General features: G+C 39.3%; 2 protein-coding genes across 2 annotated transcripts; both read left to right on the top strand.

Moving 5' to 3' along the window:
• The first annotated feature begins 109 nt into the window (after window positions 1–109).
• Window positions 110–21,807, top strand: lars1b (leucyl-tRNA synthetase 1b). The gene is made up of 32 exons (XM_054625389.1): window positions 110–241; window positions 596–717; window positions 1,113–1,200; window positions 1,305–1,385; window positions 1,719–1,856; window positions 2,057–2,218; window positions 2,524–2,636; window positions 2,982–3,045; window positions 3,447–3,535; window positions 3,691–3,916; window positions 4,076–4,163; window positions 5,062–5,138; window positions 5,340–5,393; window positions 5,493–5,633; window positions 5,886–5,963; window positions 6,172–6,257; window positions 6,529–6,594; window positions 6,819–6,901; window positions 8,077–8,215; window positions 8,666–8,878; window positions 9,474–9,531; window positions 9,926–9,989; window positions 12,277–12,460; window positions 13,137–13,227; window positions 13,491–13,631; window positions 14,364–14,504; window positions 16,432–16,542; window positions 16,758–16,868; window positions 17,719–17,823; window positions 18,801–18,896; window positions 19,187–19,319; window positions 20,620–21,807. The coding sequence occupies exons 1-32, from the start codon at window positions 236–238 to the stop codon at window positions 20,823–20,825; spliced, it is 3,555 nt and encodes a 1,184-aa protein (XP_054481364.1). The 5' UTR covers window positions 110–235; the 3' UTR covers window positions 20,826–21,807.
• Window positions 21,808–24,444: 2,637 nt separating this feature from the next.
• Window positions 24,445–27,518, top strand: plac8l1 (PLAC8 like 1). Its single transcript, XM_054626151.1, has 4 exons — window positions 24,445–24,603; window positions 25,173–25,408; window positions 25,609–25,745; window positions 26,107–27,518. The coding sequence occupies exons 1-4, from the start codon at window positions 24,578–24,580 to the stop codon at window positions 26,233–26,235; spliced, it is 528 nt and encodes a 175-aa protein (XP_054482126.1). The 5' UTR covers window positions 24,445–24,577; the 3' UTR covers window positions 26,236–27,518.
• The last annotated feature ends 432 nt before the right edge of the window (window positions 27,519–27,950 follow it).

Genomic DNA, 27,950 nt, shown 5'->3' with positions numbered 1-27,950 from the left:
ATTAACAACAACAACAAAAAATATACAAGTTTAAAAGTCCTAGTTTATGAGAAATGTAACAATAAGACTATCCGGACTGCATTTCCCAGCATGCATTGCGAAAAGCTGATTGTGGGTGTCATCAGCCAGGCACCGGTGGCGTGGGTTTCTCTTGTCAAACGGGAAACTATTTCTACAGTTCTTTCCTGTTTTAACACAATAATAGTTCGCATAATTGCTCGTATTTCGGGTCGAAATGACGGTAGGTCATTGGCTCCATTTATCCACAGCTTAAAACAGTTAATGTTTGTTTGTGTGAAGTGGTTTCCTTAACTTACTGGAGCTAGGAGCTAAGTGAGCTAACACAAGCTAGCTGGCTGTCGTGTCAATGCAGACTCAGAAATCTGTCTGAGCTCCACCAGAGATTACAGCTGTTTTCTTGTTAAACACATGTGTTGATTTTTTTTTTTTTTTTTAATTCTTATCTATTATATTATATTCTTGGCTACTTAAGGGTTTTTCTTAAAGTGTATTTTTTATTATCAAAAAGTGTGTATTCAGTTGAATTGCATTTTTCCTCTAATGGTCTATAACCTTGCACTTCATTGTGTTACAGGAGCGGAAGGGAACAGCAAAGTTGGACTTCTTGAGAAAGATTGAGCTAGAGATCCAGGAGAAATGGGAGAAAGAGAAGGCATTTGAACAAGATGCACCGACAACAGTTGGGGAAAGCACAAAGTGAGGAAGGACCATATGGTTATTTTCACTCTTTTACATACTTGACCGAGGAATAGTCATAAATGTAACACTATCTTTAAGGAAAGCAGTTCTCATAGATTGCTGTACTCAGGAAGGCCAGAGCATTTCTTTGCAGGTGTACTTCCTTCAACTGATATCTTCCTGGTGCAACTTAATATGTATTTTTTCCATTTGGGGGAAAAAAGAAAATACAAGCCATGCAAGTGTGGTTGAAGCTCTAAGCTTCAGTCATTTGGTGTAGTTAACATAGGGTGAGCCTCTGAAACTAATGGTTGCACCGTGTTAATCCCCAATTTACAGCACTTTGCTCATAGAAAGATGACAGATTTGAAATCCTTAACATATATTGATGAAACCCTTTATTTCCCTTCCAGCAAAACCAAGTTCTTCGTCACCTTCCCCTACCCTTACATGAATGGCCGATTGCACCTTGGTCACACGTTCAGTTTGTCAAAGTGTGAGGTAAGTTTTCATACAAAAGCAACTGAAATGACTTGTTCAGTCTGCACATTATGTATGATTAGGATCACTGGTCTCTGACTCACTGTTGTACTTTTTTCTCATAGTTTGCTGTTGGTTACCAGTCTCTGAAAGGGAAGAAATGCCTCTTCCCATTCGGGCTGCACTGCACAGGAATGCCAATCAAAGTTAGTGTTATTGTTTTCTATTCAGTCAATCACATACGCACTGTTTACGTTGTTGCAATGACATACAGAGGTCGAGGTAATTTTTAGGTAATACAATTGTTAGCATTTCTTGATATTGTCTTCACAATTTTCATCCGTAAAACAATATGCAAGTTGTCTCCAACTACATTATTTTCCTAACTTTCCTAAATAAGGCATAAGGTGGTAATCAGTACTGCATTTTTGCTGATAATCTACTTTTAACAATTAGTACATCATCTGCATCTTCAACCCCCTCACACACACTGCCTTTTCATCTCTATGGTGTTAATACATTCATATTGTTTCCACCAGGCCTGTTCCGACAAGCTGAAGAGAGAGATGGAGCTTTATGGAAACCCCCCACAGTTTCCAGATGAGGACGAGGAGGTGAAGGAAAAGCCAGAGACATCTGATGAATTCATCATCAAGGACAAAGCAAAGGGCAAGAAGGTTAGGATCCGAGGAACCTGACTGATGCAAATTTCTACATAGGGATCGGGGGAAAAAACAGAGTTTATGTTTTTGTTACAAACAACTAGGGCTCATTACTCTAATTTTCCTCTTTTTTTTTTTTTTTTTAGGATCAGCATTCTCAAAGGGTGTGTCAATTAGCATTATTTTCATCTCTTTTCTTTTTCTTTCTCTTTTAGAGTAAAGCAGTGGCCAAATCTGGAACCGCCACATTCCAGTGGGATATTATGAGGTCTCTGGGCCTGAAGGACCAAGAGATATCCAAGTTTGCCAGTGCTGAGCACTGGCTGGAGTACTTTCCTCCTTTGGCTGTTAAAGATCTCAAGCTGATGGGAGTCAAGGTGAATAATTGTAATAATGTAACTCTAGCAAACATCTGATTTTGTTTTGTTTCTGTACCTATGACCCGTTAATATGCTTTGATTCTACATTCTTTTTTTTAATAGTGTACATTTTACTGTTGAGCCTTCTCGCAATGTCATGGGGCTAAATTATCCAAGCATATGTGTTAAGAGGTACACACTAGAGTGAGTCATCTTTTAGTTTGACAGCTAGAAATCACCAGAGCGAATTAACCCTGAGAATAATCATGTTATTCATTAAGCCGATTGCCCCTAAATCCTGGTGTCATGCCATCACTTCACAGGTGGACTGGAGGCGTTCATTCATCACCACCGATGTGAACCCCTTTTATGACTCATTCGTCAGGTGGCAGTTTATCACACTAAAGGAGAGAAAGAAGATCAAGTTTGGCAAAAGGTGAGATGGTTTAGGAGTTACCGTGTCATTTTTTTTACTTTCTCTCCAACGCTGTCTTTGTGGTAACTTAGAGGAAAGTAGGATATGCTCTACATCAGGTGATATGAAAATGACCTACACTTTGTCTTTATTGCTATCAGGATCAGTTGAACTGTTTTGCCTAACACAATGTACTGTACCAATGTCATTTCTTTCCATGGGGTAAAAGCAAAGGGAATATATAAAATGAAGACACTTGTAGATTACTGTTGTTAAAGTTTGCCTTAAGTCTTAGGCAGTTTAATTTGCATTTGGCATCGTATTTCTTTCATTTATATATTGTGACTGTCCATGACTCCTCTGCAGATATACCATCTACTCCCCCAAGGATGGACAGCCATGCATGGACCATGACAGGCAGACAGGAGAGGTAAACTTACCTGGCTCAATGAAATAATGTATTAGTTGTGAAAAACAAAGCTGTGATCTGATTTATATATGATCAATCCTACAGTAAAACATTCAAAGGAATGTGTTCTCAGAATTTTGCTAATTTTTTAATTATTGTACTTTACTGTACTGCAAATTTACCAGACTACCTCACACCTGACATCCAAAACACCTCTCCATGGGATCACTAGTGCTTTTATTTAACTTACCATTTTTGCATTATACTGCAGTTTACTGGGGATGTAGAATATTCTCGTATTTAGTTTAGCAAATGTTTGCTTAACTGCACAAAAAGGAAAAAACAAATCTATTAAAACGGTCTTTCACTTTGAATTGGGATGATTTGAAAGCTGTATTGTGTTTCTTTTTCTTCACCTGCAGGGAGTTGGACCTCAGGAGTACACTCTCATCAAGATGAAAATAGTTGAACCCTACACGGCAAAATTCAAGTCCAAAGTCTTTTATAGCGGGTAAGAAATTACAATCACAGACAGATACTACATGCAGATACTACACCACAGACATGTTTAAATGCACTTATGTCTAATTATCATTTCGATAAACACAGTAATACCAACTCTTAATTTGAGACAGAAGTAAAGTTCTAATGCTATCCTCCTCACAGCGCCGTGAAAGGCAAAAACATCTACCTGGTGGCTGCCACTCTGAGACCAGAGACCATGTTCGGTCAGACCAACTGCTGGGTAAGGCCCGACATCAAGTACGTTGCCTTTGAGACAGCCAGCGGGGACATCTTCATTTCCACCAGTCGGTCTGCCAGGAACATGTCTTACCAGGGTTTCACCAAAGAGAATGGAGTCGTGCCCGTGGCCATGGAAATACTGGGACAGGTACTAACTTTGTCTGTTTCTTGCTTTCAGCTGCAATTATATTCTAATTCATATCAGGCATTAAAGACTTTTAAATGCAAGTGGTAAATTAGCAGCGTAAAGACATTTGAACAGACAAGGTTTTATAGCTTTGGTGCAAACATTGTTGTTCCTTTCTAGGATATCCTTGGCTGTGCCCTGAGTGCCCCTCTGACCTCCTATAAGATCATCTACGCTCTGCCCATGCTCACCATCAAGGAGGACAAAGGTATGAGTCAAGAAGTTAGGGGAAAAAAATAGCAGAGAGGAATTTATTCAAAGTTTTTGCGTTGATTGAATTTGACAGTGTTTTTCAAGGCAGAACATTTTTGGCTTTGTTGTTTAAAGGTTTTCTTTGCCAGTGTCACTCACAGCAGTCAGGATACCCTTGGGTCGAGGCACTTTACTTTCTGTTTTTTATGTGCCAACTTGAACTGGAGTGAAATGTATCTGACGGTTGGTGGATAGTTCACAGAAGCTGCTTTAAATAAAGTTTTAAATAAAGCTAATTTATTCCTGCTCCTATTGCTTAAGGTATTACTTTCTGCAGAAAATCTGCACTGAGCTTCATCCCTTATCCTTCCTTGTCTTCGATATAATTGGAGGAGCTTTTAGAAAAGTCTCAAAATAGCAAGCCAAGGTCACCATAGAATGTATTAGGTGCTGTGCTGTGATGTCACAGGATGAAAATTAATGGCTGCTTTTTTGCCCTGAAGGAAGACATTAAATGGTTCTAATTGCACCCAGAGTGCCCTTGTCCTGTCAGAAGTCGGTGCTATCTATTTTTCTGGTCCGTTGTGCTTGAGGGGAGTACTTTTTCTGAGTGTCTTCATGTGTCCTGTTGAGGGTTGTTTTGTAAATAGCCTTAATTGGAATTTCTGAATTACAAAGTGACCAGTGTGTCAATGAGGGAGAGGGAATCTGCGACGACCGGTGACATTTTTCAGTTTTCAGATCGGGTTTTTTCTTCTTCCTGCCCTCTACACAGTTAGTTGCTCCAGTGTAGCTGCTCGGCAGTTGAAATGTTGAATGTGGCGGCAATAGCAGCTAATGTTTATATTGTCACTGAGACGTATACTACCCAGCGTGCATAACTACATTTTATGTGTTGTCAATGTTTTTCTCAGGTACGGGGGTAGTTACCAGTGTGCCTTCTGATGCTCCTGATGACATCGCTGCTCTCAGAGACCTTAAGAAAAAACAGGTGAGGAAATGTCTACTATGCTGCCAAACAGGAAGCCTTTATACCTCAGGTGAAGTTATTAAGGTTGTGCTATTAAATCTGCTTTGCTATTTACTTAAGTTCAGATGGACTAAATCCCTCATTGTTAAGAAGAAACTTTTGAAAGATGCACTACCTTTTGCATTTGATTAAGGTGGCTCTTAATTCTTGCTTTTCCAACAGGCTCTGCGGGAGAAGTTTGGAATCGAGGACAAGATGGTGTTGCCTTTTGAGCCAGTAAGCTGATCTCTTTGTTTTTTGCCTTGAACAAATTCAGTCTAAGAGGTTTAAGAGCCTTAATGTGTGTGTTTTTATATTTGTGTGTGCGCATGACAGGTCCCCATCATAGAGATACCAGGCTACGGTAACCTATCTGCTCCTACGGTGTGTGATGAGTTGAAGATCCAGAGCCAGAATGATAAGGAGAAGCTGGCCGAGGCCAAGGAGAAAGTCTACCTGAAGGGATTTTATGAAGGGGTGAGTCGACTTAGTGGGTAGTAAGTAAAAAATACATGCATAGGTCAGCAAAATGCACCCCTCCTTTTGGTTTAACTAGGTTTGAAGCTTGTATGATTTATCTACAAGCCACAAACAAGTGATTCACACCTTTTTTTTTTTTTTTTTGTTGCAAAAACATTTTTTCCTGCCACAATGTCATGATATTAGTCAAGTCAAACCTACACTGTCAGCTGATATATGTACACTGACTCTGTGTCATCCCTGTCTCAGATCATGCTGGTTGATGGCTACAAGGGGCAGAAGGTCCAGGATGTCAAGAAACCCATCCAGAAGATGATGACGGAGAGGGTAAGATTTCTTTTGTTTCTAATGCAAAAAAAGGAAGTAAGAAAAAGTACATTCAAATAACATGCGGTACCACAACTTCAAATCACAACTTAATCCTGAATTATGTTTGTTGCACCTATATCGAAGAGTGCATTGTATGCCATGTATGGTAGATGTTTGATCTATATTAACCTGTAACAATGTTGGCTCTGTATTCATTTTATCACAGGGCGAGGCCATGATCTACATGGAGCCAGAAAAACAGGTCATGTCGCGTTCAGCTGACGAGTGTGTGGTTGCTCACTGTGACCAGTGGTGAGTGCTACTTGAATTCTGAACACAAATTATTTTTTATACTATTAAGCTTAAAGTGAGCTTACTTGTAACAGGACAAACTTGACAGACTGGATCTGAAGCTGCATTGTAGTGTGATAGAAACTAGGGGAATGTAAATTAATATATTTTTTTGAGGTAGCTTTGTTGTTAAATGCTGGTAACAAAACTTTTAATAATTTATGACAAAATATGACCAAAATCATGCCATTTGGGCTTTCTGTGATTAGCGGCATGCAAATGTGTCTTTCAGGTATTTGGACTATGGGGATGCAGAGTGGAAGCAGAAGGCTAATGAAGCCCTCAAAACTTTGGAGACGTAAGATACTGACCTCTGTTCTGACATACTGAATTCTCTTCCCTATCATATTATGCTCTGTGCAGTGTTTGTCCATGCCTGTGAGGGGCTCCTGTGAATGTCTAGACAACAAAACAAATTATATTGCTCTGTTGCCTGTTACTGACAACTGAAAACAAATCAAATCAACAACTACATTTTCATCCTGTGATATTATATTCTCTATTTTGCACAACATTACACAGATTTTGTGAAGAGACCAGAAGAAACTTCGAGGCAACTTTGGCCTGGCTACAGGAGCATGCCTGTTCTCGTACCTATGGACTGGGTGAGCGTTTATCTCTGGTTCTTGTGTGTTAATGATTGGATCATGACTGCAGTCACTGTTAATGTACTTGACATAGACAACTCTGTTGCTGTCATTGCTACAAATTTAAAATGTGTGTCTTGTATTGTACCACCCAGCCAGAGATGAACAGGACTTTATTTAAGTAGTGTATGACCGATGTTTTTGGTCTATAGATGGAGACAGAGGACTAATGATAAAGCACCTAGTAACAGTCTGCAGTTCTGTTCATGCAGGAATAGATGCAGACTCGGGGCCAGCTGGCACACAGTACAGGCCAGTGCAGTAGTCTAGGTCTGTTGTAGTCTCCCACTGTAGAAATCTCCCCACACATTTTTAGATTATGAAGCATAAAGTTTCACCAACCAGCATACCAGACATACCGGTATGCTTCATCATTTTACTACATGGTGCAGGTTGTGCAGATTTCTTTTAGGGCTGCAACTAACGATTATTTTTTATTTTCCATGAATCTGAAGAATTAGTTGTTTGGTCTCTATGATTTCAGAAAATTATAAAATAACGATTGATCAATGTTTCTAGAACCCCATAATGATGTCCTCAAGTGTCTTGTTTTGTGAAGCAACCAGAAAGTATTCACATTTAACAGGCTGGAATCAGAGAAATTTGACTCATTTCTTTAGACATTTTTTAATTGGAGCTCACTGGAAAAACTAAAACATGAGCTTAGGGCATTCAAGGCTGACTGAGTAATGTTGTTGTCCCCCCCCACCCTCCCCTCCACTCCTAAAAGTTACCAAAATTGTAATTTGAGAAAAAGCTGCAAATCAGCGAGTGAAGAATTGTTTCTGGTGTCTTTCAAAGCAGCAGGTTAGCAGGCTGACTTTAGTTACGTTTATTTGACGATAAAATATTTACTTCCCAGCTTGTTTGCCAAGAATTCCACACAATGACGCCAAGGACTTATTCTATTCTGTGAGTGTTTTTCTTGGCACCAGAATGTAACCAGCTTGACAGGATGGCAAATGCAACAAGAGATTGTGTCGGCTCAGAGGAGACAATTGTCCTTTTTAATAATTTTGTGTCTCTTTTTGTTGCTTTCTCTCCCATGTGTGCGTATGTGTTTGCCTGTGTGTGTGTGTGTGTGTGCGTGTGCGTGCGTGTGTTTGTGTGCACGAACCTCTTGGTTACCATAGGAACGCGGCTGCCTTGGGACGAGCAGTGGCTGATTGAGTCGCTATCAGACTCCACCATCTACATGGCTTACTACACCGTAGCACACCTCCTCCAGGGAGGTGTGCTCAACGGACAGGGAGCCTCACCACTGGGCATCAAGTACGGACACAAAACTGACAACACACACTAGATTAAACAAGGGTTAAGCCCTAACTGATTGCCTCTGTCTCCTCTCCTTCTGTCATCCTTCTCTTTGTGCATTCAAACAACCATAGACATGCTCCGACTGTGGGAGAAAAGACTCCAATTTAAAAACTAAATGTAATCATTTCAAATGACAGGTGTTGCTTTGTAGACAAAGTCAATATGTTGCTTGGTATTCACCCATAATGTGAAATGAATTGAAAAAAGTGTCCACCCAATGACAAATGAAAAAATCAATTCATACCTCCATGTTCATCTAAGCACTCTGAAATCTGAGACAAAATGGCATCACTGTCAAATGCTACATTTAATTACGTCTCTTCATCTTGCTTCAGCCGAATGCATTACTCTTTCTACCCTTGACCATTTCTTGTGTATTTTATTTATTTATTTTTTGCCCCACAGGCCGGAGCAGATGACCAGAGATGTATGGGACTTCATATTCTTTAAGACGTCTCCTTTCCCAAAGACTGACATCCCTAAAGACCGTCTTCAGAGGCTCAGGAGGGAGTTTGAGTACTGGTACCCTGTGGACGTCCGTGTGTCCGGCAAAGACCTGGTGCCCAACCACCTGTCTTACTACCTGTACAACCATGTGGCTATGTGGCCCAAAGACAAGTGAGTTTGCCCGCCTATTTGACCAGTACAGAGAGAATGAGAAAATGATTAAAGATCTATAGCATGTATTATAATGCATAGCATTCAGATCTAAAGTTGCTAGCATAATTTAATTTATATAGTGATTGTTTTTCTCTATGAAATGTTTAATTAGGGTCCAGTGAACTGGTGTTTTCTAGAAGTTTGATGGACTGTTAGGACTGGGGAACAGTGATATTTTTACTTTCTTACCAAGAATTAGATGAAACAAATGTGCAACTTTTTTAAGCCACTATTATTTTATATAACTTTTTGATAATTATTTTTATAAATCTAAATTATTTATTGCATTTAGTTGATTATTTTAAAGTCATTTTGCATAAGTTTGTTAGATATAAAGATGCATATTGATAAAGGATAAAAGGTCCTTATTTATATTATGGTAATGATTTTAATCAAATTGTCCAGCCTTAATGTGCATTTATTGAATGTATTAATTAAAGGTCTTACAAAGTATTGCATTTGATATTTAAAAAGTGAGCGTTGGATTCGGGTGAACTTGATTTATATTGATGGTGAAGATGACACACATGAGAACATTCTCTCTCGTCCACAGTGGTAAGTGGCCACAAGCAGTGCGAGCCAACGGACATCTGCTCCTCAACTCTGAAAAGGTGTGTCAAATATTAATGGTTGGCAATATGAATCTGTATAATTTAATAGGAATCTCTTAATTTGATATCAAGATTATAATCTCAGGAGTTACGGTCAGGTTCCATCTGATGTGCTATTTTCTCTGTGTTATTGAAACTTTGAATAACAATTTTATATTTTATATTTTTCTCTAAAGCTTAGTTTTTAAACTCTTATGTGTTGGTAATTATCTAGTGTTTGATGCTGTTATGAATTTTAATTACGCACATTGTATGTGCTGTTGGTTTTTTTTTGTTGATTTAACACCAACAGTCTGCAACTTGATGGTTTATTCCACAAAGCTTTGTAATGAACTTGTGTGGGTGGGCATGCTTGAAAGATTCTGGCTGCTAACATCTGTTTTCTGTTCACCAGATGTCTAAATCAACTGGAAACTTCCTCACACTCTGCCAAGCCATTGACAAGTTCTCAGCAGACGGTACACTCACTTTTTTCTAAATGAATCTCCCCTTTCGTGTTCTGTTTCCGATCGCTTGCTCTCTTATCTCTATCATGTTTCATTGAAACGTGGGAGACAAAACACATCGTTTAGAAGAGTTTTCATAGTGCATGGGCCTTTACCCTTGGTTATCTATTCTATCATCTATTATCCTGTTCTGAAGATAATTAGAAAACGCCCCATCTTCATAAGACAGTTGATGTGTTGTTATTGGGTGCTTTGAGCTATTGTAAACATCAGAACCCTTTTTAATTGCACTGTAAGTAATGAGTTTCTGTATTAATTTATTATTAATGCAGTGCTCATTTAAAATATGCCTGGTCAGACCGGGCCTAATGCTTGGCATTTGTTTTTTGCTACTTGCAGCACGCTCGTGCAAACAACTTCACATTCAACATTGTGCTTCCTTGTCCTGAGCAAAACACCTGCCATGACATAGTTGCGTCAAACACCCAAGTCACAGCCTCTAAAGCTTTGTTCATACTCGCTCTTGGCACCGTAGCGCAAGCCTCCGTAGATAGCGCGCTAGCGCCGAACAAGCATGGAGGAGTTAATGCTCAATGCGCTGTCCGTTGCATTATTCTCCAAAATGAACTGTGAAGAATTAATTAAAGACTCAGTGTAAACCCATAGACTGTGGGTGTAACCGTCAAAAAGCCATGAAACATCCTCCACCATGCTAAGAAGGGATTGTAATTATCGGTTATCTCATAACTCGTATTCATGGACTACTTTTTGCTTTTATACCAGCCCTGTAAAGAAAAAAAGTCAAGTCGTACATGTATTATAAAGAACCAAATGTTGAATATCCTGTAAACAATTTAATTTGGCTGCAAAATATTTACTCAAATGAAGATTTTTAAGACCTCCTGTTTCTAAAGCAGCTATAAATGAATTGGCCTTCTTTATATAATCGCTAGACATGTAAATAGTGCTTTTATCAGTGAACTATTTGTTCTTTTATCAGTGAATTATTTGTTATTTTATCAGTGAACTATTTGTTCTTTTATCATTTAACTATTTGTTCTTTTATCAGTGAACTATTTCTGACAATCACTTGATTGCGCCTGCCAAGTTACAAAAATTCAGAGGTGCACTACCAAGCGCAGCGACCTCTTTCGGACCCTTTTTTTTGTTTAATAGTCACTTGCTATGAAGGTGGTTATAAAGTAGAGCATGGATTTAATTAGTGGAGGTGATTTAGATCAGATGAGCTGGAGAGATATGCGATCGCAGACAGACGGAGATTACTTTCTTTATAGTTGGATGTATGCTTAACTCAAGGTGTAAAAGTAAGGCAGTTAAAATTCAACATTAGGTCCAGCAGCTTTATGATATTATTGCAATAGAAATGTTCCAATCAATCGTGAATTATTATGTGTTTTCATGAGCGTCATTCCAGAAAGTCAGTAGCTTGTGATGGTCTCTCCACATCCACTCGTAATGAAATATTTATAGGAACATGAGAGGAAGACATGATTTTCACTGAGACCAAGAATGAGACTTGATGCACAGTGAAAATGTATTTTAAAACATAACCCTTATGTTTCGGGGGGTCTCGTGAGGCATAATTAATGATAATCTATTTTGGAGAAGAGAGTCGAGTGTTGTTCATCTCCTAATGTTCACTTGGTTTTCCGCTGTGTGTTTGTAGCTATGGTTATCTGATCGTTTTCATCTATACCCGGTAGAGACATAAATTAACTCTTTTATACCCTCTGCCCTCAGTATACCTCAGGTTTAGTTGATTCATCCTTTTTGTTTTTTGTTATTTTTTTTTTTGTTATTTCTACCTTCTTTGTTTTTTATGTTCTGAACGAGCTGAATAATAGATAGATGTGTTTGTTGTGTCTCTGGAAGCTGCCCTGCTATGGGAGTTAAAGAAACAATATGGACTGACAGCAGATAGATGTATTAAGTTGACTTCCTGTCTAAGAGCTTGGAGTGATGTCTGCTGGGTATTTGAAGTTCTGTTATGCTGTGGAACTTTCCGCAGATCCTCTGAACTTCACCTGGTTGTCAAAGTATTTTGCAGAAGAGAAAATAAGTGCTATGTTTCTTGTTTGAATGCGTACCTCCAAAGGGAACTATGCAGTTGAATATTGACTTCACAGAAAATTACAAAGGCGTTGAGAATGGAGGCAATGGCCGTGTTAGTGTTTTGCTCTGAAACATTAACCATAAATCATCTACACACCAGTTATATTGCATCTGTTCGGTCTTCCTGCTTTATTAACTCGTTTTTTTTCTTCTTTTCCTCTTTCAGGTATGCGTCTGGCTCTAGCCGATGCTGGGGACACGGTGGAGGACGCCAACTTTGTGGAGACCATGGCTGACGCTGGCATCCTGCGCCTCTACACATGGGTGGAGTGGGTGAAGGAGATGATTGCCAACCAGAACAACCTGAGGACAGGACCTGCAGACACTTTCAACGATCGGGTCTTTGCCAGGTAGACGCAACTATTCATTGAGATAGGGTGTGATTGCAGGTACCAAGATATACTCCATAGCTTTCATACGGGTTTTTTTCAGGATATCTTATTAAGCAGGGTCATAAATTGATTTGAGAGATGGGGAATTCATAGCTGAAGTTCACATTTGATAAAGACATCCTTCAACAACGGAGTCTTTGATATGTCAATGGATGTAGGAATACATATTAGAAGCAATGATTGGTTGTGAAACCAATAAAGTCAAATTTGAGTTTGTTTATTATTCAGTCAATTTTTGAATCTATAAAGCGTCTCAACATAAGAGAAAATTTCCATCGTTAGACACGTATACGAAAGTTTGAAATTGTTATTAGAACTATAAATTAAGGGAATGAAACATTATTAACATTGTTATTTTTCATTTATATTCAACTACTCAATGAGTCTAAAAAAACACTTCATGTGTACTCTGTATTCACTTTAGTGTAAAATGTAAAAATAATCTATACTGTGTGTGGCCAAGTGGCACTCAATGAAACCAGCCAAGTAGAAGTAAGCCCGTCCTTCAGAGTTTGTATGGTTCCCTTTGGAAAAAGCCTGACCTTTTTGGCTCTGTACTTCCCAGCGCTGGATAAGTGAATGGTTTACTGGTTTGGCAAACTGATTGTAAGGATTTTGTGTCCCGTCTGTCTAGCGAGATAAATTCCGGCATCTTGAAGACGGAGCAGCACTACGACAGGATGATGTACAAAGAGGCTCTGAAGAGTGGCTTTTTTGAGTTCCAGGTAAATAAAATGTCCATTATAAACCCGCTCTGTAATGCAAGTTTAGTCATCTTTATGTCTTAAAGACAAGCATGCTCTTCATCCTCCGTAAGGATTTTACGATGATATTAAAAAAACTGCAGTAGAGAGAGCGTAACGTGACTGAAGATTCAAATTTCATCCTGAGCATGTGGTGGATCCACTGGAATAATGATGATGTCTAGGATAGTTTGGAAATAACATAATGACGTGACAATAACCTTTTTAACTGTCTATGTATGCAGGCAGCCAAAGATAAGTATCGTGAGCTTGCTATAGAGGGCATGCACAAGGACCTCGTCTTCCAGTTCATAGAGAGACAAACTCTGCTGCTGGCCCCCATCTGCCCACACCTTTGTGAATATACATGGGGTCTGCTTGGCAAGGTAAGAAAATATGTCTTTGACCTCATAATGTGGGTTGCCTGTTCACTTTGACTTTGTCTCCCCTTTATACTTGCAAGTAAAACTGAAATACTGTGGAAAAAGACGCATTTAATCTTCCTGTGTTCATTTACATTCATGAATACACCTGGGAACAACATGCTAATATAACATACTTCATGTACTGTAGGTCTGAAGGAGCACTTATCCCACTGCTTACTGCCACTTGTGTGAAATGGCTGCTAACACACACACACACACACACACACACACACACACACACACACACACACACACACACACACACACACACACACATATTCCCTCTGTTGGCGTACATGTCCACCAGCAGCCTGTCTTCCCACTATGGGCTTCCCATCAGTATGAAAGGAATGCACACACTTTTGCACGCTCCCAACAGCACGGCAGAGAGCCGAGAATATTTTTAACACTGGAATTTATAAATATGAAAGAGTGCTGCTGCCCTAGAGAGATTTTTTTTATTTGGTTGGTTGTGGGGCTTTTGTTGTTGCTAAGCGACAGTGTTTTCTCCAATCATGTGTTCAGCACTGCTAGCTAAAGCGCTAAGAGGGCGCTCTGTGGACACGGTGGTACACACATCAATCTGGCAGTCTTTCTCATGGTTAATACGGAGTGCACCTAGTTTTGTTATTTTTTTTGCCACCCAAAAAAACACATCTTGACACATCTTGCCATCCCTTCTTTCCCCAATAGACCAGTTCTCTGATGAAGGCATCGTGGCCCGTGGCAGGTCCAGTAGATGAGATTCTGATCCGTTCTTCTCAGTACCTGATGGAGACGGCACATGACCTCCGGCTGAGACTGAAAGCATACATGCAGCCCCCAAAAAGCAAAGTAAGAAATGTGTCTGTGTTGTTGCACATGCTTCACTACCTGTAGTGGCTTTTTATAGTCATTCTGAAAATGAATATTGATTTCACAATTGATTGCTTTCTTTTTTTATAGTTATTATGAAATTCAACACTTGTCTCAAAGTGCATTCAGTTTGGTAATTAAATCAGGGGCAGTGTTGTGTCGGAGTCGTTTTCTGCCTCAGATGTTGTTTTATTGTTTCATGGTTGTTTGATGAAGAGCACAATGAGGCAGAAAACAATAAAAAACAGATTGAAAATACCAGGCAGCATGCCGAAAGTAGAATTGAAGTTCAATAGCATTTTATCATATCTGCTTACAATCTGTTTCTTGCTCTAAATCAAGTTAAATCACTTATTAAATCTATTGAGTATTAGGATAACTAAAACTTAGGCTTGTTGAATGTCATTTGCTTTTTAGATAAACGAACCAAGGAGGTATTCATTTGACTTGGAGCTTAACACATCTATGCATTTTATCTGCTTGGAACTGGATTAAAAAAACAGCTATTTTAAGTATAAAGAGTAAGCTTGATACTACTGACTATCATACATTTCCCTTTGGAAAACTGTGCATATAGATTATGTTTTGAACAAAAATTAGGTCTATTTAAGTCCTGCTCTCATCCTGAATTCTGTGTTTTCCATTTGCAAGTTTCACTGACCCTGTTCTAACCATGCATATAAAATATGTAGGAATTACCTTTTCACTGGTGTCAACTTCACAGTTCGACTGATAGCAATTGTAGATTATCGGTGTTGCCACTTTGTCCACCACAGCATTTTGTATATAAAAGGCCTTGGGATATAGCTCTAAGGTTATTTGTAATAATGATCTATATGACTAAAGTCTTGTTCCCTTTAAATACTCTAAGAACTTTATATAACTCCACTTCAAAAAATTCTAACTGCTCCTTAAGTCTGTGTTCTGTTCACTGCAGGAAAGTGAGTCTATTGTTTGGTAACAGTTTGGCTCTTCGATAAGTGGCTCGAGGCAGATGCGAAAAACCAAAAACAACTGACAAGATTTGAAACAGCCGATATCTCAGGCTTCCAGACTGCTGTTATTGATTTGCTGTAAATGTTTTGTTGCCATGGAGACAAGATGGAAGGATAACGGGGGAAAAAGGGAGACGGGGAAAGTTGGAAGAGGCTTTTTATCATGATAAAAATATTATTTTCGTACATTTATGTCAAGGAGGCAGAAAGATTTTGTCTCTTACCCTAACCTCTTTCTGGCTGGAACTGTAATTGGACATGCGACTATAATTTTCCAAATTATATCATCATATCACATCATATGAAATTTGTGAAAACACCAAAAAATCGATTTTAAGAATCAATTGATTAACAACTTAAAGTGAGAGTGATGAATCATTTTCCAGAAGTTGTATCATGTCCTCTGTGTGACCTGTGGACATGAAACGTCACCAACCCAATGCAGTGTACACCATGAGTTCACGCAACATGACATTTTTTTTTTCCAACACATTTGATGCAATAAATGTTGCATGAAAGTTTAATTTATTTATTTTTTTCCCCATTAAGCAGCTTAATCTAATTCTGATAAAGCTCAATTGACAGTGGTAACATACTGTTACATCAAGACTCGGTTGAAATACAAGCATGCATACAGAACAGGACTAGAGTTGACTTGACTGCTGTTGCTTAAAATAAGTTCACAGATCGTCTTCATTGTAGAAGATCACACTCTCTCTCTCTCTCTCACACACACACTCTCTCTACACTCACGCACACACACTATTGTCTTCTCATTGAGGCCCTCTTCGGACATATATGCTGTCACTGTATTAAATAAAAGCAAAATCATCTGAGTCATTTACATGACTATGGATACATGAGATGAATCTGAAATGCTCCTCTTTTTTATGCTGGTTTCTTCCCAACAGAAAGGCGACTCAAAGCCCCCGGCCAAGCCTTCCCACTGCAACATCTATGTTTCCAAGAGCTACCCTCCATGGCAGCACAGTGCCTTATCTCTGCTCGGCAAGCACTACAAGGTGACAAACGACATTCATACATACATTTGCAATTTTATACATGTAAAAGCGAAGGGGTCCATGGCATAGTGATGCACTGAAGTACTTGCTCTTGTGTTTTAAATGATCACTTAAGTTTTGCTATGTAGTTCACCTCGTACATATCCATCTGTGTTCCTGGTTGGCTGTATGTTTCACCTGACTTTGTTTTTTATTTTTTCTCTGTGTCTTTCCAGAGCAACAACGGAGCCCTTCCAGACAACAAAGTGATCGCGAGTGAGTTAGGAGCCCTGCCTGAACTGAAGAAATACATGAAGAGGGTCATGCCTTTTGTAGCCATGATCAAGGTAAATCTGGATTAAATAGGTGCACAGTGAAGGTGTGTGTGTCTGTGTGTGTGTCTGTGTGTGTCTGTGTGTGTGTGTCTGTCTAAAGGCACATCCTGTCCATTTCCATTGTTCTATAGAATCTAAGATGGGTAATTAATCAGTGCATACTCTTTTTGTATTTAATATCAGCATTCTTTTAGGTCCTTTTTTGTGTTTTAATTTTTTTCCCTGCATTGTTCAAGTTGAGTTTGTTTACCAACCAAGAAACTGCTTAAGGTGGCTTATCTTTTGTTTTGTTTTCTTGGTCCAAAGTCTGTCCTGGTACTTCTTTTGAAAAATTGGAGTCTTTATTTTTTTTTTCTTATATTCTTATTATTCCTCTTTGTGTTGAACAATGACAAAACTGTAGCCAATATTGATTAAACAACAGTGCTAGATGGAATTTCCAAAGAAAAGTCTGGGATACTTGTATTGATTGAAAGAGTACAAAACATGAGTTTGGCAGGCTGTCTCAGATGGTTCTTATGTATGTTTTTTTTTAATTTTCCATACAGTTTGGCTGCACGTCTGTCTTTGTCCACAGTTCTCATTCCCACCTTTCACATTTTGGCTGCTTTGCTTTCAGATTATATAAAATTCCTATTAATTGCAACTGATCAGGTCTAGCTCAGGTGTCTCTTTTGATCAAGTAACGGCATTCACTTAATACATTCTGGCATGAGAAGTTGGTAAATATTACAAAAAACAATTAAAACAATATAAACTTTTTTTTAGCAATGTTAACTTCCTGTTCATTCCTCAGCAAAAGTTCATGTCCATCATTTTTGCTTATATTGTATGATTGATTCTGAGTATTTGGGTTCTACAGGAGAACCTTGAGAAGAACGGGCCAAGGGTCTTGGATCTGGAGCTGGAGTTTGATGAGCGGGTAGTTTTGATGGAAAATCTGGTTTACTTAACCAATTCTCTAGAGGTAAGTTTTGGGGATCACTCCTAAAATCTGCCATGACATTTAAGGACGACCGCACTCTAAAAGTGTCTGTCCCAGCTACAAACAAGTCCAGACGGGTCTACAATTTTGTGAGTGCAGAGTTAAAGATGGGATAAAAATACTAAATTTGTTAGGTAACAATCCCCAAGCAGTAAAAAACATCTCAGCTTTAGCAAAATATTATGATGCATTATCCTCTCAAATGTGAGCAATAATCCGAGCAAGTCCACTTGACTAGGTTCTCTTTGTCAGCACACTGTCGAGCTGTAACATGCAGCTGAAGCATTTTGGTATCCTCAAAAATACCTCACATGGTAAGCTGAGTTTCGCTACTTTTGCAAAAGTCAGTTGAGACAATCCTGAGCTCAGTTGTCAGTCAGGAAAGCCCTTAATACTTTTGTCTGCAAAGAGGCTTAGCCCAGACGAGAAGTAAAACCTAAAGTCCCTAAAATACTTTTGTCAAACCGGCACACATTTTTACCACAAAAAGAAAAACTGCACATAATCTACGTCAAACTAATACCCTGAATCCATTTCTAATGTTTGTGATAGATCATAGCTAAAAAGATAAGCTGCCACAGAGAAGAAAAACTGATAAGGAAATATGCTTTATAGGTCTGAAAAAGAGTGATGTGTCACTTACCTCACAAACGTCACAATACGTTAGGGGTTCATCTGCTCCTTGGATGTGGAAGTTTCTACGGGCACTTTGTTACTTTTTCTAACCTTTTGTGTAACTAGTTCACAATCCTGTTACTCTGTACCATCTCAAACTGAAATACTATCCACGATTTGGAATGTTTGACTGACAAAGCCAGCTGTTGTGTCTCTGCTCTCTGCAGGAGCCAGATTAGCACCAACAGTGTTTGCCAGCGCGCATACCAAACACACCTGTATACACACTATCCGATGGTGCACTGATCTCGGCTGATAGTCTTTCTTTTTCAAATCCCCTACAGTTGGAACAGATCGACATCTTGTTTGCATCAGAGGGTGACGACAAAGTGAAGGAGGACTGTTGCCCGGGGAAACCATTCTGTGTTTTCAGATCGGAGGTAAATGCTTTTGGCTGTGTTGGCTGCTCCTTAAGCAGTTTGCATGTGTGTGAGTCTGTATTATAGGGCAGGTGTAGGCTTAATTTTCAGCCACCTAGTTCTCAGATTTTATGACCTGCATTATTTGTTTTGCATATTTGCAATAGGTTCATGTTTTAATGTGTTTATCTCTGTAGGGGCCTGTGTAAGTGTGTTTTTGTTTCCCTGATGAAGAAATTGTGTGTTTGCACAATTAAATCGACAATTAAACGTTGTGTTTATGCATTTGTGTTGTGCCTCCATTTCTCCAGCCTGGAGTGTGTGTGTCCCTGGTCAACCCTCAGCCGTGCAACGGGCAGTTTTCTACAAAGGTTGACATCCGACAGGGAGACAGCGGTGACAGCATCATCCGTAGGTTAGCCAAGGTCAACAGGCTCATTAAAGGTTAGTAAGATAAATGGCCAACAGCAGAAATTCATAAACTATGGTTAGGGACCATAAATAGGTCTGTATATACAAGAATGAAGGTTATAATCAACCTTTTTCCGTCTTTCCCATCTGCCATCATTGTGCACAACAACTGGGGAAGGGAGGGGCTGCTTGCAGTTAAAATGATGATCAATTAACTGTCTACTTCCACACAGTGAATCCAATGTTTCCCCCCCAGTGTCTTAAAGCCAACTCTCCGAGCAATTTCAACAGGCCCCAGGCCTTTACATAATGCAGTTACCGCATTAAATATCCATAATTATATCCAAAACCAAGATATGTGCTTTTTTGTGATTTACCCACCCATCCACCAGAATTTGTTACATTCTTTTCACAAACATCACTTCGACACAACGCAGTGCTTTCTACACCAAATCTTCATGATTTTAGAAGCTTTCGTCTCATCAACTTCTCACAGAACTTCCTTCGATTGTATTATCATTTTGTGGGTTTTTGTTTTGGAAGAGTCTCACCATCTCCTAAGCTGCAGGACCATTCTCCAACTGTTGCCAGGCGGAAACATCCGTTTTTTTAAAACTGGAGACGATGCAGAAGTGTCTTAAGCTTGCATTCTCTCTAACGGCCAGCAGGAGGCAACTCCTCCTGTTGCAAAAAGAAGACAGGCTGTATGGAAGTCTAAACCCTACTTCTCACTTGATTTATTACCTCAGTAAACATTATAAACATGAGTTTATTGTCTAAGTTGCTAGTTTCAAGTCTTCTTCAATACAGCATGAAGTTTATTTCGTAAGTTATGGTCCCATTTAGAGTAAAATAGAACATAAAGCAGGGTATACTTTAGGGCAGGCTACCTTTGACAGGTCGCTACCACTACGTATAAAGGGTCTCTACCATGGCAACACTGCCCCGCAGTCCAAATATGGTCACTTCCGTTTACTACTTGCATAATGCCACTATGGTGACATCCTTAATCCAAATTGGTGACGACCAAAAAAGCCAAAACTCGAGGGTTCAAAATGTCAGTGTGCAAACCAATGGGTGACGTCACGACGACTAAGTCCACTTCTTGTATACAGTCTATGAGCGTTACTGATGCACCGGCAGGGGCCCCTGTTTTACCAAATTCTCACTATGCGATATCGATGTAATTGTTATGGACAGAATGTTTGCGGGTGCGAGCAGAGCAGACATCCACACTGTGTGAGCCTCTTTACTCTGTAGCCTGTTCACTCCTCTCCTTGCTGCCTACAACTTCTTAACTTCTCTCTGACTCTGCCTGCCTCCCCTCCACCAGATCTGTCCAGAGTGAAGTTGATGAGGTACGAGGACCCTTTGCTGGGTCCTCGCCGGGTGCCCGTCCTGGGACAGGAGGAACGGGGCAAACTGCCCATCTCCAACAAGTCTGTGTTCAACATCAATCTGGAGGAGAAGAGGGTCACTCTGGCCGACAACGGCCTCACTGTGGACATCGGGAACGCTCTGGTTTATCTGGTTCATTAGGTTACATTCACTCTTTCTCACACACACACACACACACACACACACACACACACACACACACACACACACACACACACACACACACACACACACACACACACACACACACACAAGCATATGTTGGTACATTCAGCAGTGAATTATTTGTAAAAGGTTCAAATGCATCATTTATTGTTGCAACAAAAAGGGTAATTTTGACTCAAAGCCATAGAACACTGACTCAAACATATATGTATGTTTTAATAATTCATGTTTCTGTGGATGTGACAGATTGTTGTGCACATTTTTCACTGCTGAATTCCACCTCAGTGAGCATCTGAAACTAATGGGACTTCAAGAGTTGGATTCTGTCCTCTTACAAAAAACATTAACAATTGTAGCACATCTGGATTTGGTTTCGGTCTGCACAAAACAGATGGTTCAGGGTCCACCCTATCCCACAGAAAATTGAAGGGGTATTTGATCTTTGGTACTAAAATTAGGTTCTTCAATGGTGTGAAAAAAACAAGTATTTTTTTAAATACCCTAATCTTGCCCTTAAGGCTTTTGAATAGGAAGATCACACCAGGATTTGTATTCTGTTCCATCTATTCATCGTTTGTTTAAGTTGAATCTCGTAATTTTTCTCAATGAGTCACAATTTAGCCTATTTTATATTACGCAATGATCTGTATAATAAAGCCCTTAAATCTTTTCTTTATTTTTATTTTTGAAGGGGACGAACATAAACCTATCATGTCCTTTTATTTCACTGGCCAACCACATATTTTATTACATTGTGAGACCGCTCCTGCATCCTCCTGAATGCCTGTTGTTTTCATATAGATGGTAATGTGCCTGCTGTGTTGTTTTATACATTGAAGGTGAGGCATATCATTCCCTCATGTTTTGTCATCCTGTCGGACAGCTTTCCTATTTTCTAGCGGTGGATGGTGCTTGTCTCACTTGTGCTTTCCAGAGAAATAATAAAACCTATGAAATATTCAGCCTCCTTGTTTATTGCTCCTCGCTACCCTCTCCATGCAGTTTTATTTTTTCGAAAGACATAAATAAGACGGCTTTTTACCACAAGAAGAAGACTTGTGTGAGTCATGGATTTTGGTGAAGCCATTGGATGTTTGCCCCTATAGTGAGGAATCTTACAATGTGAGCAGTCTTCTGATGAGGACGATGTGCACCAAGTGTACATGTGAGGGATGTAAGAATTCAGCATAAAGACACCTACTGGCAATACACAGTACCAGTCAAAAGTTTGGACACACCTTCTCATTCAATGGTTTTTCTTTATTTATTTTTTTACATTGTATAGATTAATATTGAAGACATCCAAACTATGAAGGAACACATATGGAATTATGTGGTAAACAAACAAATGCTCAACAAACCAGAATATGTTTTATATTTTAGATTCTTCAAAGTAGTTGAATGAGAAGGTGTGTCCAAACTTTTGACTGCTACTGTATATTATTGGTGAATTGTAGTGGGGATAAGCAAAAGAGATGGAACAGCCAATAAATGCTTCAGTTGAAAAATAACAAATAAATGTTTCTTATCATTTGGGTCAAGATACTAAGGAAAACAAATATATACTCTTTGTTGCTTAGTTTTAAATCAGAAGATTGTTGCTCCACACATGTTGTCCCCTCTATCTGTTTACCAGCACCTCTAAAGCTCACTAATTAGTTAATACGTTGGATGTAGTTTGGGCCGTTTTTTGACTGAGGACCTGAATACTTTCCGCCGGTTGCCTGGTAACTCGTCCCGGGAGGAAAGCGTCATCACGTCGGGCCTCTCCGTTCACCGCAAAACTGACACAACGTGCAAGTGAGTGAATCCAGGCCAGTCATGTTTTATTAACGTTACATGTGTGTTTTAAAAAAAAAAAAACGATTGTTCATGAATATATTATTTAGTTAATGCATTTATCACATTTTTATTTTATAAAAAATATTTTTTTATTTTATTTAACCCTTTCATGCATAGAGGTCACTACAGTGGACAGCTATTCAAATGTTGTTTTTCTTGTATATGCATGGGTTTGGATGGCATAGTTGCACATCAGCCACTACAATAGCGCTCACTGTAGTGGCTGATGTGCAACTATGCCATCCAAACCCATGCATATACAGTACCAGTCAAAAGTTTGGACTCACCTTCTCATTCAATGGTTTTTCTTTATTTTTATTTTTATTTTTTTCTACATTGTAGATTAATATTGAAGACATCCAAACTATGAAGGAACACATATGGAATTATGTGGTAAACAAACAAATGCTCAACAAACCAGAATATGTTTTATATTTTAGATTCTTCAAAGTAGTTGAATGAGAAGGTGTGTCCAAACTTTTAACTGGTACTGTACAAGAAAACAACATTTGAACAGCTGTCCACTGTAGTGAAAAACCTTTGTGGTGAAGCTCAACAAACCAGAATATGTTTTATATTTTAGATTCTTCAAAGTAGTTGAATGAGAAGGTGCGTCCACACTTTTGACAGGTACTGTACAAGAAAACAACATTTGAACAGCTGTCCACTGTAGTGACCTCTATGCATGAAAGGGTTAAGAACTGTTCCAGGGGTTTGGCTCTGTGGTTCTCTGCTTCAAAAGGCTTTTGGGAGAATGACTTTCCAAAAAGGGATCATTTTTAGTTAAACAACTGCCAATAATCAAATGCAAATCAGCAACAATTTCAGAAAAGCATTACTTTTTTTTTTAATTCAAGGATTCAATTCAATCATTTTTGACTTTCTGTGATGCATAGCCTACAAATTAATAACACCATAATAGGCTACCTTTTTTCATCCTGAGAAGGAACTAGAAAAGCGTCCACTTTCATGTAGGAAATGACATATTTCTTCCAATTTTGGGTTAAGTACCATTGTGACTGTGAGTGAACTGTCTGGGCCTCAAAACCCACGATGGCTGCACTACATGTCCTTCCACCACGTAAAGCTCCCCTCACTTCCGTCTTCTGTCACCCACTCACATATATCATCAGTCTAAATATAAAAGGTCGAAGTCAGAGCAGGAAATGCAAGAATGCAGACAATCCCCCCTCTAGATATGAACCACAGGTTTATCTTTTGTTCTAAAACGCATCTTTCACTTCCCAGCTCACTACTGCATCACACTGTGTTTGTGCCTCTGTCTTTTTGTAAGTATGACCATATATATATATATATATTTTAAATTATGCATGCCTTTAGATATATCATGTCAAACAAAAATGTTAGAATTGAAATAATGTGTTTGAGCTTTAATTTGTCACCCATAATTTGACATACGTTTGTCTTTGCTTTATTTCTCATATATTTGTTCACGTTTTAGATGTGCTGTGTATCTCTATTTAAGCTATAAAACCATGTAAATGAGTAATCACTCGATGTCAGCTTGTTCCGACCTGCTGTCGGGTCCGTGTTAAGTGTATGAATTCATTCATAATCTGATTATTCTTATGCCAGACATTCATGTTCATGCACCCTGATGTGCATCTGCCCCCTTTACATTCGCTGCATTAGCGGGGGCGCAGTAAAGTCACAGACAGAAGGCAAGTACAAGACTTATCTCTGTCACACAGCTTCTGGCCCAACCATTCGGCTGCTGGTTTATCTGCTCCGACACACACCCTCTCACTGGGGAAGTGTCACTCCGCACCCCCCATCCACCTCCTCATTCCTGCTGACTCCCTGCTCACCCTGTCCTCTCTCGCCTCACAGCCTCACCCCTCTCTGGATGCCAGTAGATTCCAGTAATGGAGCAGATGACAGTCACACAACAGTAAGTGCTTTTTCTTGTCTTCACCGTTACACACTGTTGTCACCGCTGAGCACAAAGGAGTTACAGCAAACAGCTCACTTATCTTATTCTCTTTAGTTCTTTGTGCTGCTCTGTCTCTTAATGTTTTTTCTCCTTTTATGTCTCTATGATTAATGATAATGCAAATCAAACTCTAACATTTCTTAAATCCTTTATTCCTGCATTTTACATTTTTTACTTATTCACTCAAATTTGTGGTGATTTAAGTGTTGCTGAAGGCCTTAATCATTTGAATGCAGGAATACATTATGTATCACAAATAGTGGTCAGCATAATATCAGTGGGATAATAGAGTAAAAAAATGTTGTATTAGGCCAGCGGAGTACAAAACATTCTGCTCTATAAAAATGAAATGAAACAAATCCAATTTCTGCTTTCAGGAAAGCAAAAAAAACAGTCATTTTCTATTTTAAGAATCATATAACATCAGGCCTAAAGTAAGGAATCAGTTAGATGTTTGCCATGATGCCTTTATCAGCCATTTATCTAAAGACAAATACATGAAAAAAATAAATAAAATCTAATTTCAGACCAAGCCTATCAGTCGCCGAAAGCTCAGCATCAGCGTTTCAAGAGGAGGAAGTTGTTGGCTTCATCATCGCAGGAAGTGAAGATATCTCGACGTCAAACAATGTCCCTGCAGTGACCGACCCAGTTCTCACGCAGCCCGGCCTCGGCATCACCACGACAACCATCACCACCATCACACAGACGGGAGGAGACTGGACCACTGGCCTGTTTGACGTCTGCGCAGACAAGACCACATGTAACATGAAAACACAGACAGAAGCTTTATTCTCACATGTGCAGGGCTCTCCGGCACCAATCAGAACTTCATGACGTTTTCTTTGTATCATTTTTTCTTCTTAGTTTAGTCTTGCATCTCAGAAAATTTGTGATTTTTTTGTCTGTCACAAGCAAACACACATGGCTCACACACTCATTGTGCTTCCCCTGTGCTTGCAGGTGTTCTCGGGGCTCTGATGCCGTGCTGCTTAGACCTGAGTTTAGCTCACCAGTACGGCGAGTGTATATGCATTACTCTGCTACCGGGATCCACTTTTGCCATGCGTGTTGGGATCAGGGAGCGGTACAAGATACTGGTGAGCGTGTGTGCACTGTTAGCCAAGTGCAAAAACATGTGTGTCAATAACAAGAAACGATTTGATGTTAGAGCGCCCTTGAACACACCAATAACAAGACTTTAAAAAAATGTTTTTTAGACTCCACAATAAATGGAAAACCGATAGCTACCACTAGATAATCAATTTTATAACATTACTAAATGCACTCATAGGTTAATTTTGAAGTTGTGAGAGTGAGTTTCTGTTTTCATATCTTTTTATGTAATGTACCTCACGGTTGTGGACGTGTTGCCGCTGCTTTGTTGTGTGCTTCTTCTCTGTGTGTTTGCATGTATGTGTGTGTGTGTGTGTGTGTGCCTGTCCGCATGTTTATCCACAGGGGAGTGTGTGTGAGGACTGGACCACAGTGTGCTGCTGTTACCCTCTGGCTGTGTGTCAGATGATAAGAGAGATGAAGCGGAGGATGACGACACAGACCTATCATGTGTCCACTGCCCACGACTGCTAGTGAAGAAACACTAACCAGTAAATGAGGCCGTACCTTATCAAGCCAATCCTACAATAAACAGCAAACAGAATCAGAGCTGTAAAGTCTGAATCAGTGTGTAGGGCCTGTAACTGAAACCTACCTTTACACTGCTGTTGGGCCTCTTTTTAGAGAGGATATTATAAATAAACTTGGTTACAATAGTCTCCTTTTTTTGCCGAGGCAGGAACTCATCAACTACATTCTGAGTTGGGTAAAAAGCAGGTGGTAAGACGCACACTTCTTTGGGTTTCAGTAGCTGTCTGGTACAACTCTCAGTCAGACAACAGAGAGACTTTCAAAAACTGACCAACTGTGTTTAATTCTAAATCCATGCAAATAATTCTGTCTCAATTAAAAAAAAAATGCAGTATTTCAACTAAGCTCATTGCCAACAGTTCACAGCGACAATTTCTTTAATAGAAAGTGGTACAAATGGAGTGAGAAAAGCAATGGGAGGGTGATTTAGGTGAGCCTCGCATTCCAAAGGTCACCAGAGATCGTGTTCAGTCTCTCTCAGACATGAGGGGGAGATGAAGTGAGGAAACATAAAACTTTCTGGACCTTGAAGGACAAATTGTGAACTGGGGACATAACTCAACATGAGGGACACTATTTACAAATCAGACTACTTAATCAAAATTTCAGCATCACATTTAGAAACTAAATCCAAGTAAAGCAGGAGAACCACAGTAAAGCCTAGTGTGCTCAGATATTTGGTTTCCTATGGACACGTCATTGATTTTGAGAGTTGTTTTGTTAATTTCAGAGTGTGGAGTATGAAAACAACTGTGCCTAATCAGTGTGTGATTACCCAGCATACAGGCCGCAACATCGCTCCGAGTACAGTCAACAGTTCGAGTACAGTTTAAGGATAATAAGTCGATTTTCATATTTCTGATATTCTTTTATCCCTCTGGTCCTTACTTCACCTCAGGCATTCAATCATATTATCAATCCAGTGCTGATAGCTGTGGTTCCCTGAACCTCGAAATGCCAACCAGCGAGAACGAGTGTGGAAAATGTTATTTCTAGACAAAGCAGATGGGTCCTCAAAGGGCAAATATGTAATATGTTAACTCTTACGGATGTGGTCCTCTACCTGGCCGCTGCTTCAAATGAAATGGGGAGAAAGAGAGAAAATGGATTTGCTCTCAAAAAAAGAGAGAGATGTGAATAATAAAATCTAATCAAATTTTACTTACTGTACAGTTAATCTACTGCATGAAAATAAATATTTTTGAAATCATTGCAATTCTTAACAAGTGCACATTTATCTGATTCTTTTTTTTTTTTTTTTTTTGCATTTACAAATTCCTAGCTGAGAAACCTGTTTAAAATAATATGTTCAGTGTTGTTATAGATTAAAATAGAGCATACTGATACAGATCAATATAACTACCCCGTATTAGCTACATTCGCTGCCATCCCTGTGATGTTAGTTGTTATTATTTAAGTCCTGTTGCTTTATTTTCAGTCCTCACCTACCTGTTGAAGTAAAAATCATTGTAAGTTTCTGTACAGCTGTGACATACTGTAAATCACACATTGCCACAGCGGTAATGAGGTCAGCAGTATATTACTTATGTCTGCATTAGGCCCCAGTGTTTCCTGAGCAGCCCTGGTTGGATAAATCTTCCTGCAGCTCCACTGCTCTCTGCCTACTGGGGGTTGTTAGTGAGCGGGATCTGCCTCGA

The sequence above is a fragment of the Anoplopoma fimbria genome, chromosome 24 (genome assembly GCF_027596085.1).
Source record: "Anoplopoma fimbria isolate UVic2021 breed Golden Eagle Sablefish chromosome 24, Afim_UVic_2022, whole genome shotgun sequence".
NCBI lineage: Eukaryota > Metazoa > Chordata > Actinopteri > Perciformes > Anoplopomatidae > Anoplopoma > Anoplopoma fimbria.
Note: the sequence above shows the minus strand (reverse complement) of the source record. Positions and strands in the feature narration are given on the sequence as shown.

What these genes read in the sequence shown, in the direction of transcription:
- lars1b (XM_054625389.1), top strand. An exon ending in TCAGTTTGTCAAAGTGTGAG is followed by an intron (nt 1,201 to 1,304) that starts GTAAGTTTTCAT and finishes TTTTTCTCATAG; the next exon opens with TTTGCTGTTGGTTACCAGTC. An exon ending in GCTATGTGGCCCAAAGACAA is followed by an intron (nt 8,879 to 9,473) that starts GTGAGTTTGCCC and finishes TCTCGTCCACAG; the next exon opens with TGGTAAGTGGCCACAAGCAG.
- plac8l1 (XM_054626151.1), top strand. Translation starts at nt 24,578, where the DNA reads ATGGAGCAGATGACAGTCACACAACA. An exon ending in CAGATGACAGTCACACAACA is followed by an intron (nt 24,604 to 25,172) that starts GTAAGTGCTTTT and finishes ATCTAATTTCAG; the next exon opens with ACCAAGCCTATCAGTCGCCG. An exon ending in CTGCGCAGACAAGACCACAT is followed by an intron (nt 25,409 to 25,608) that starts GTAACATGAAAA and finishes CTGTGCTTGCAG; the next exon opens with GTGTTCTCGGGGCTCTGATG.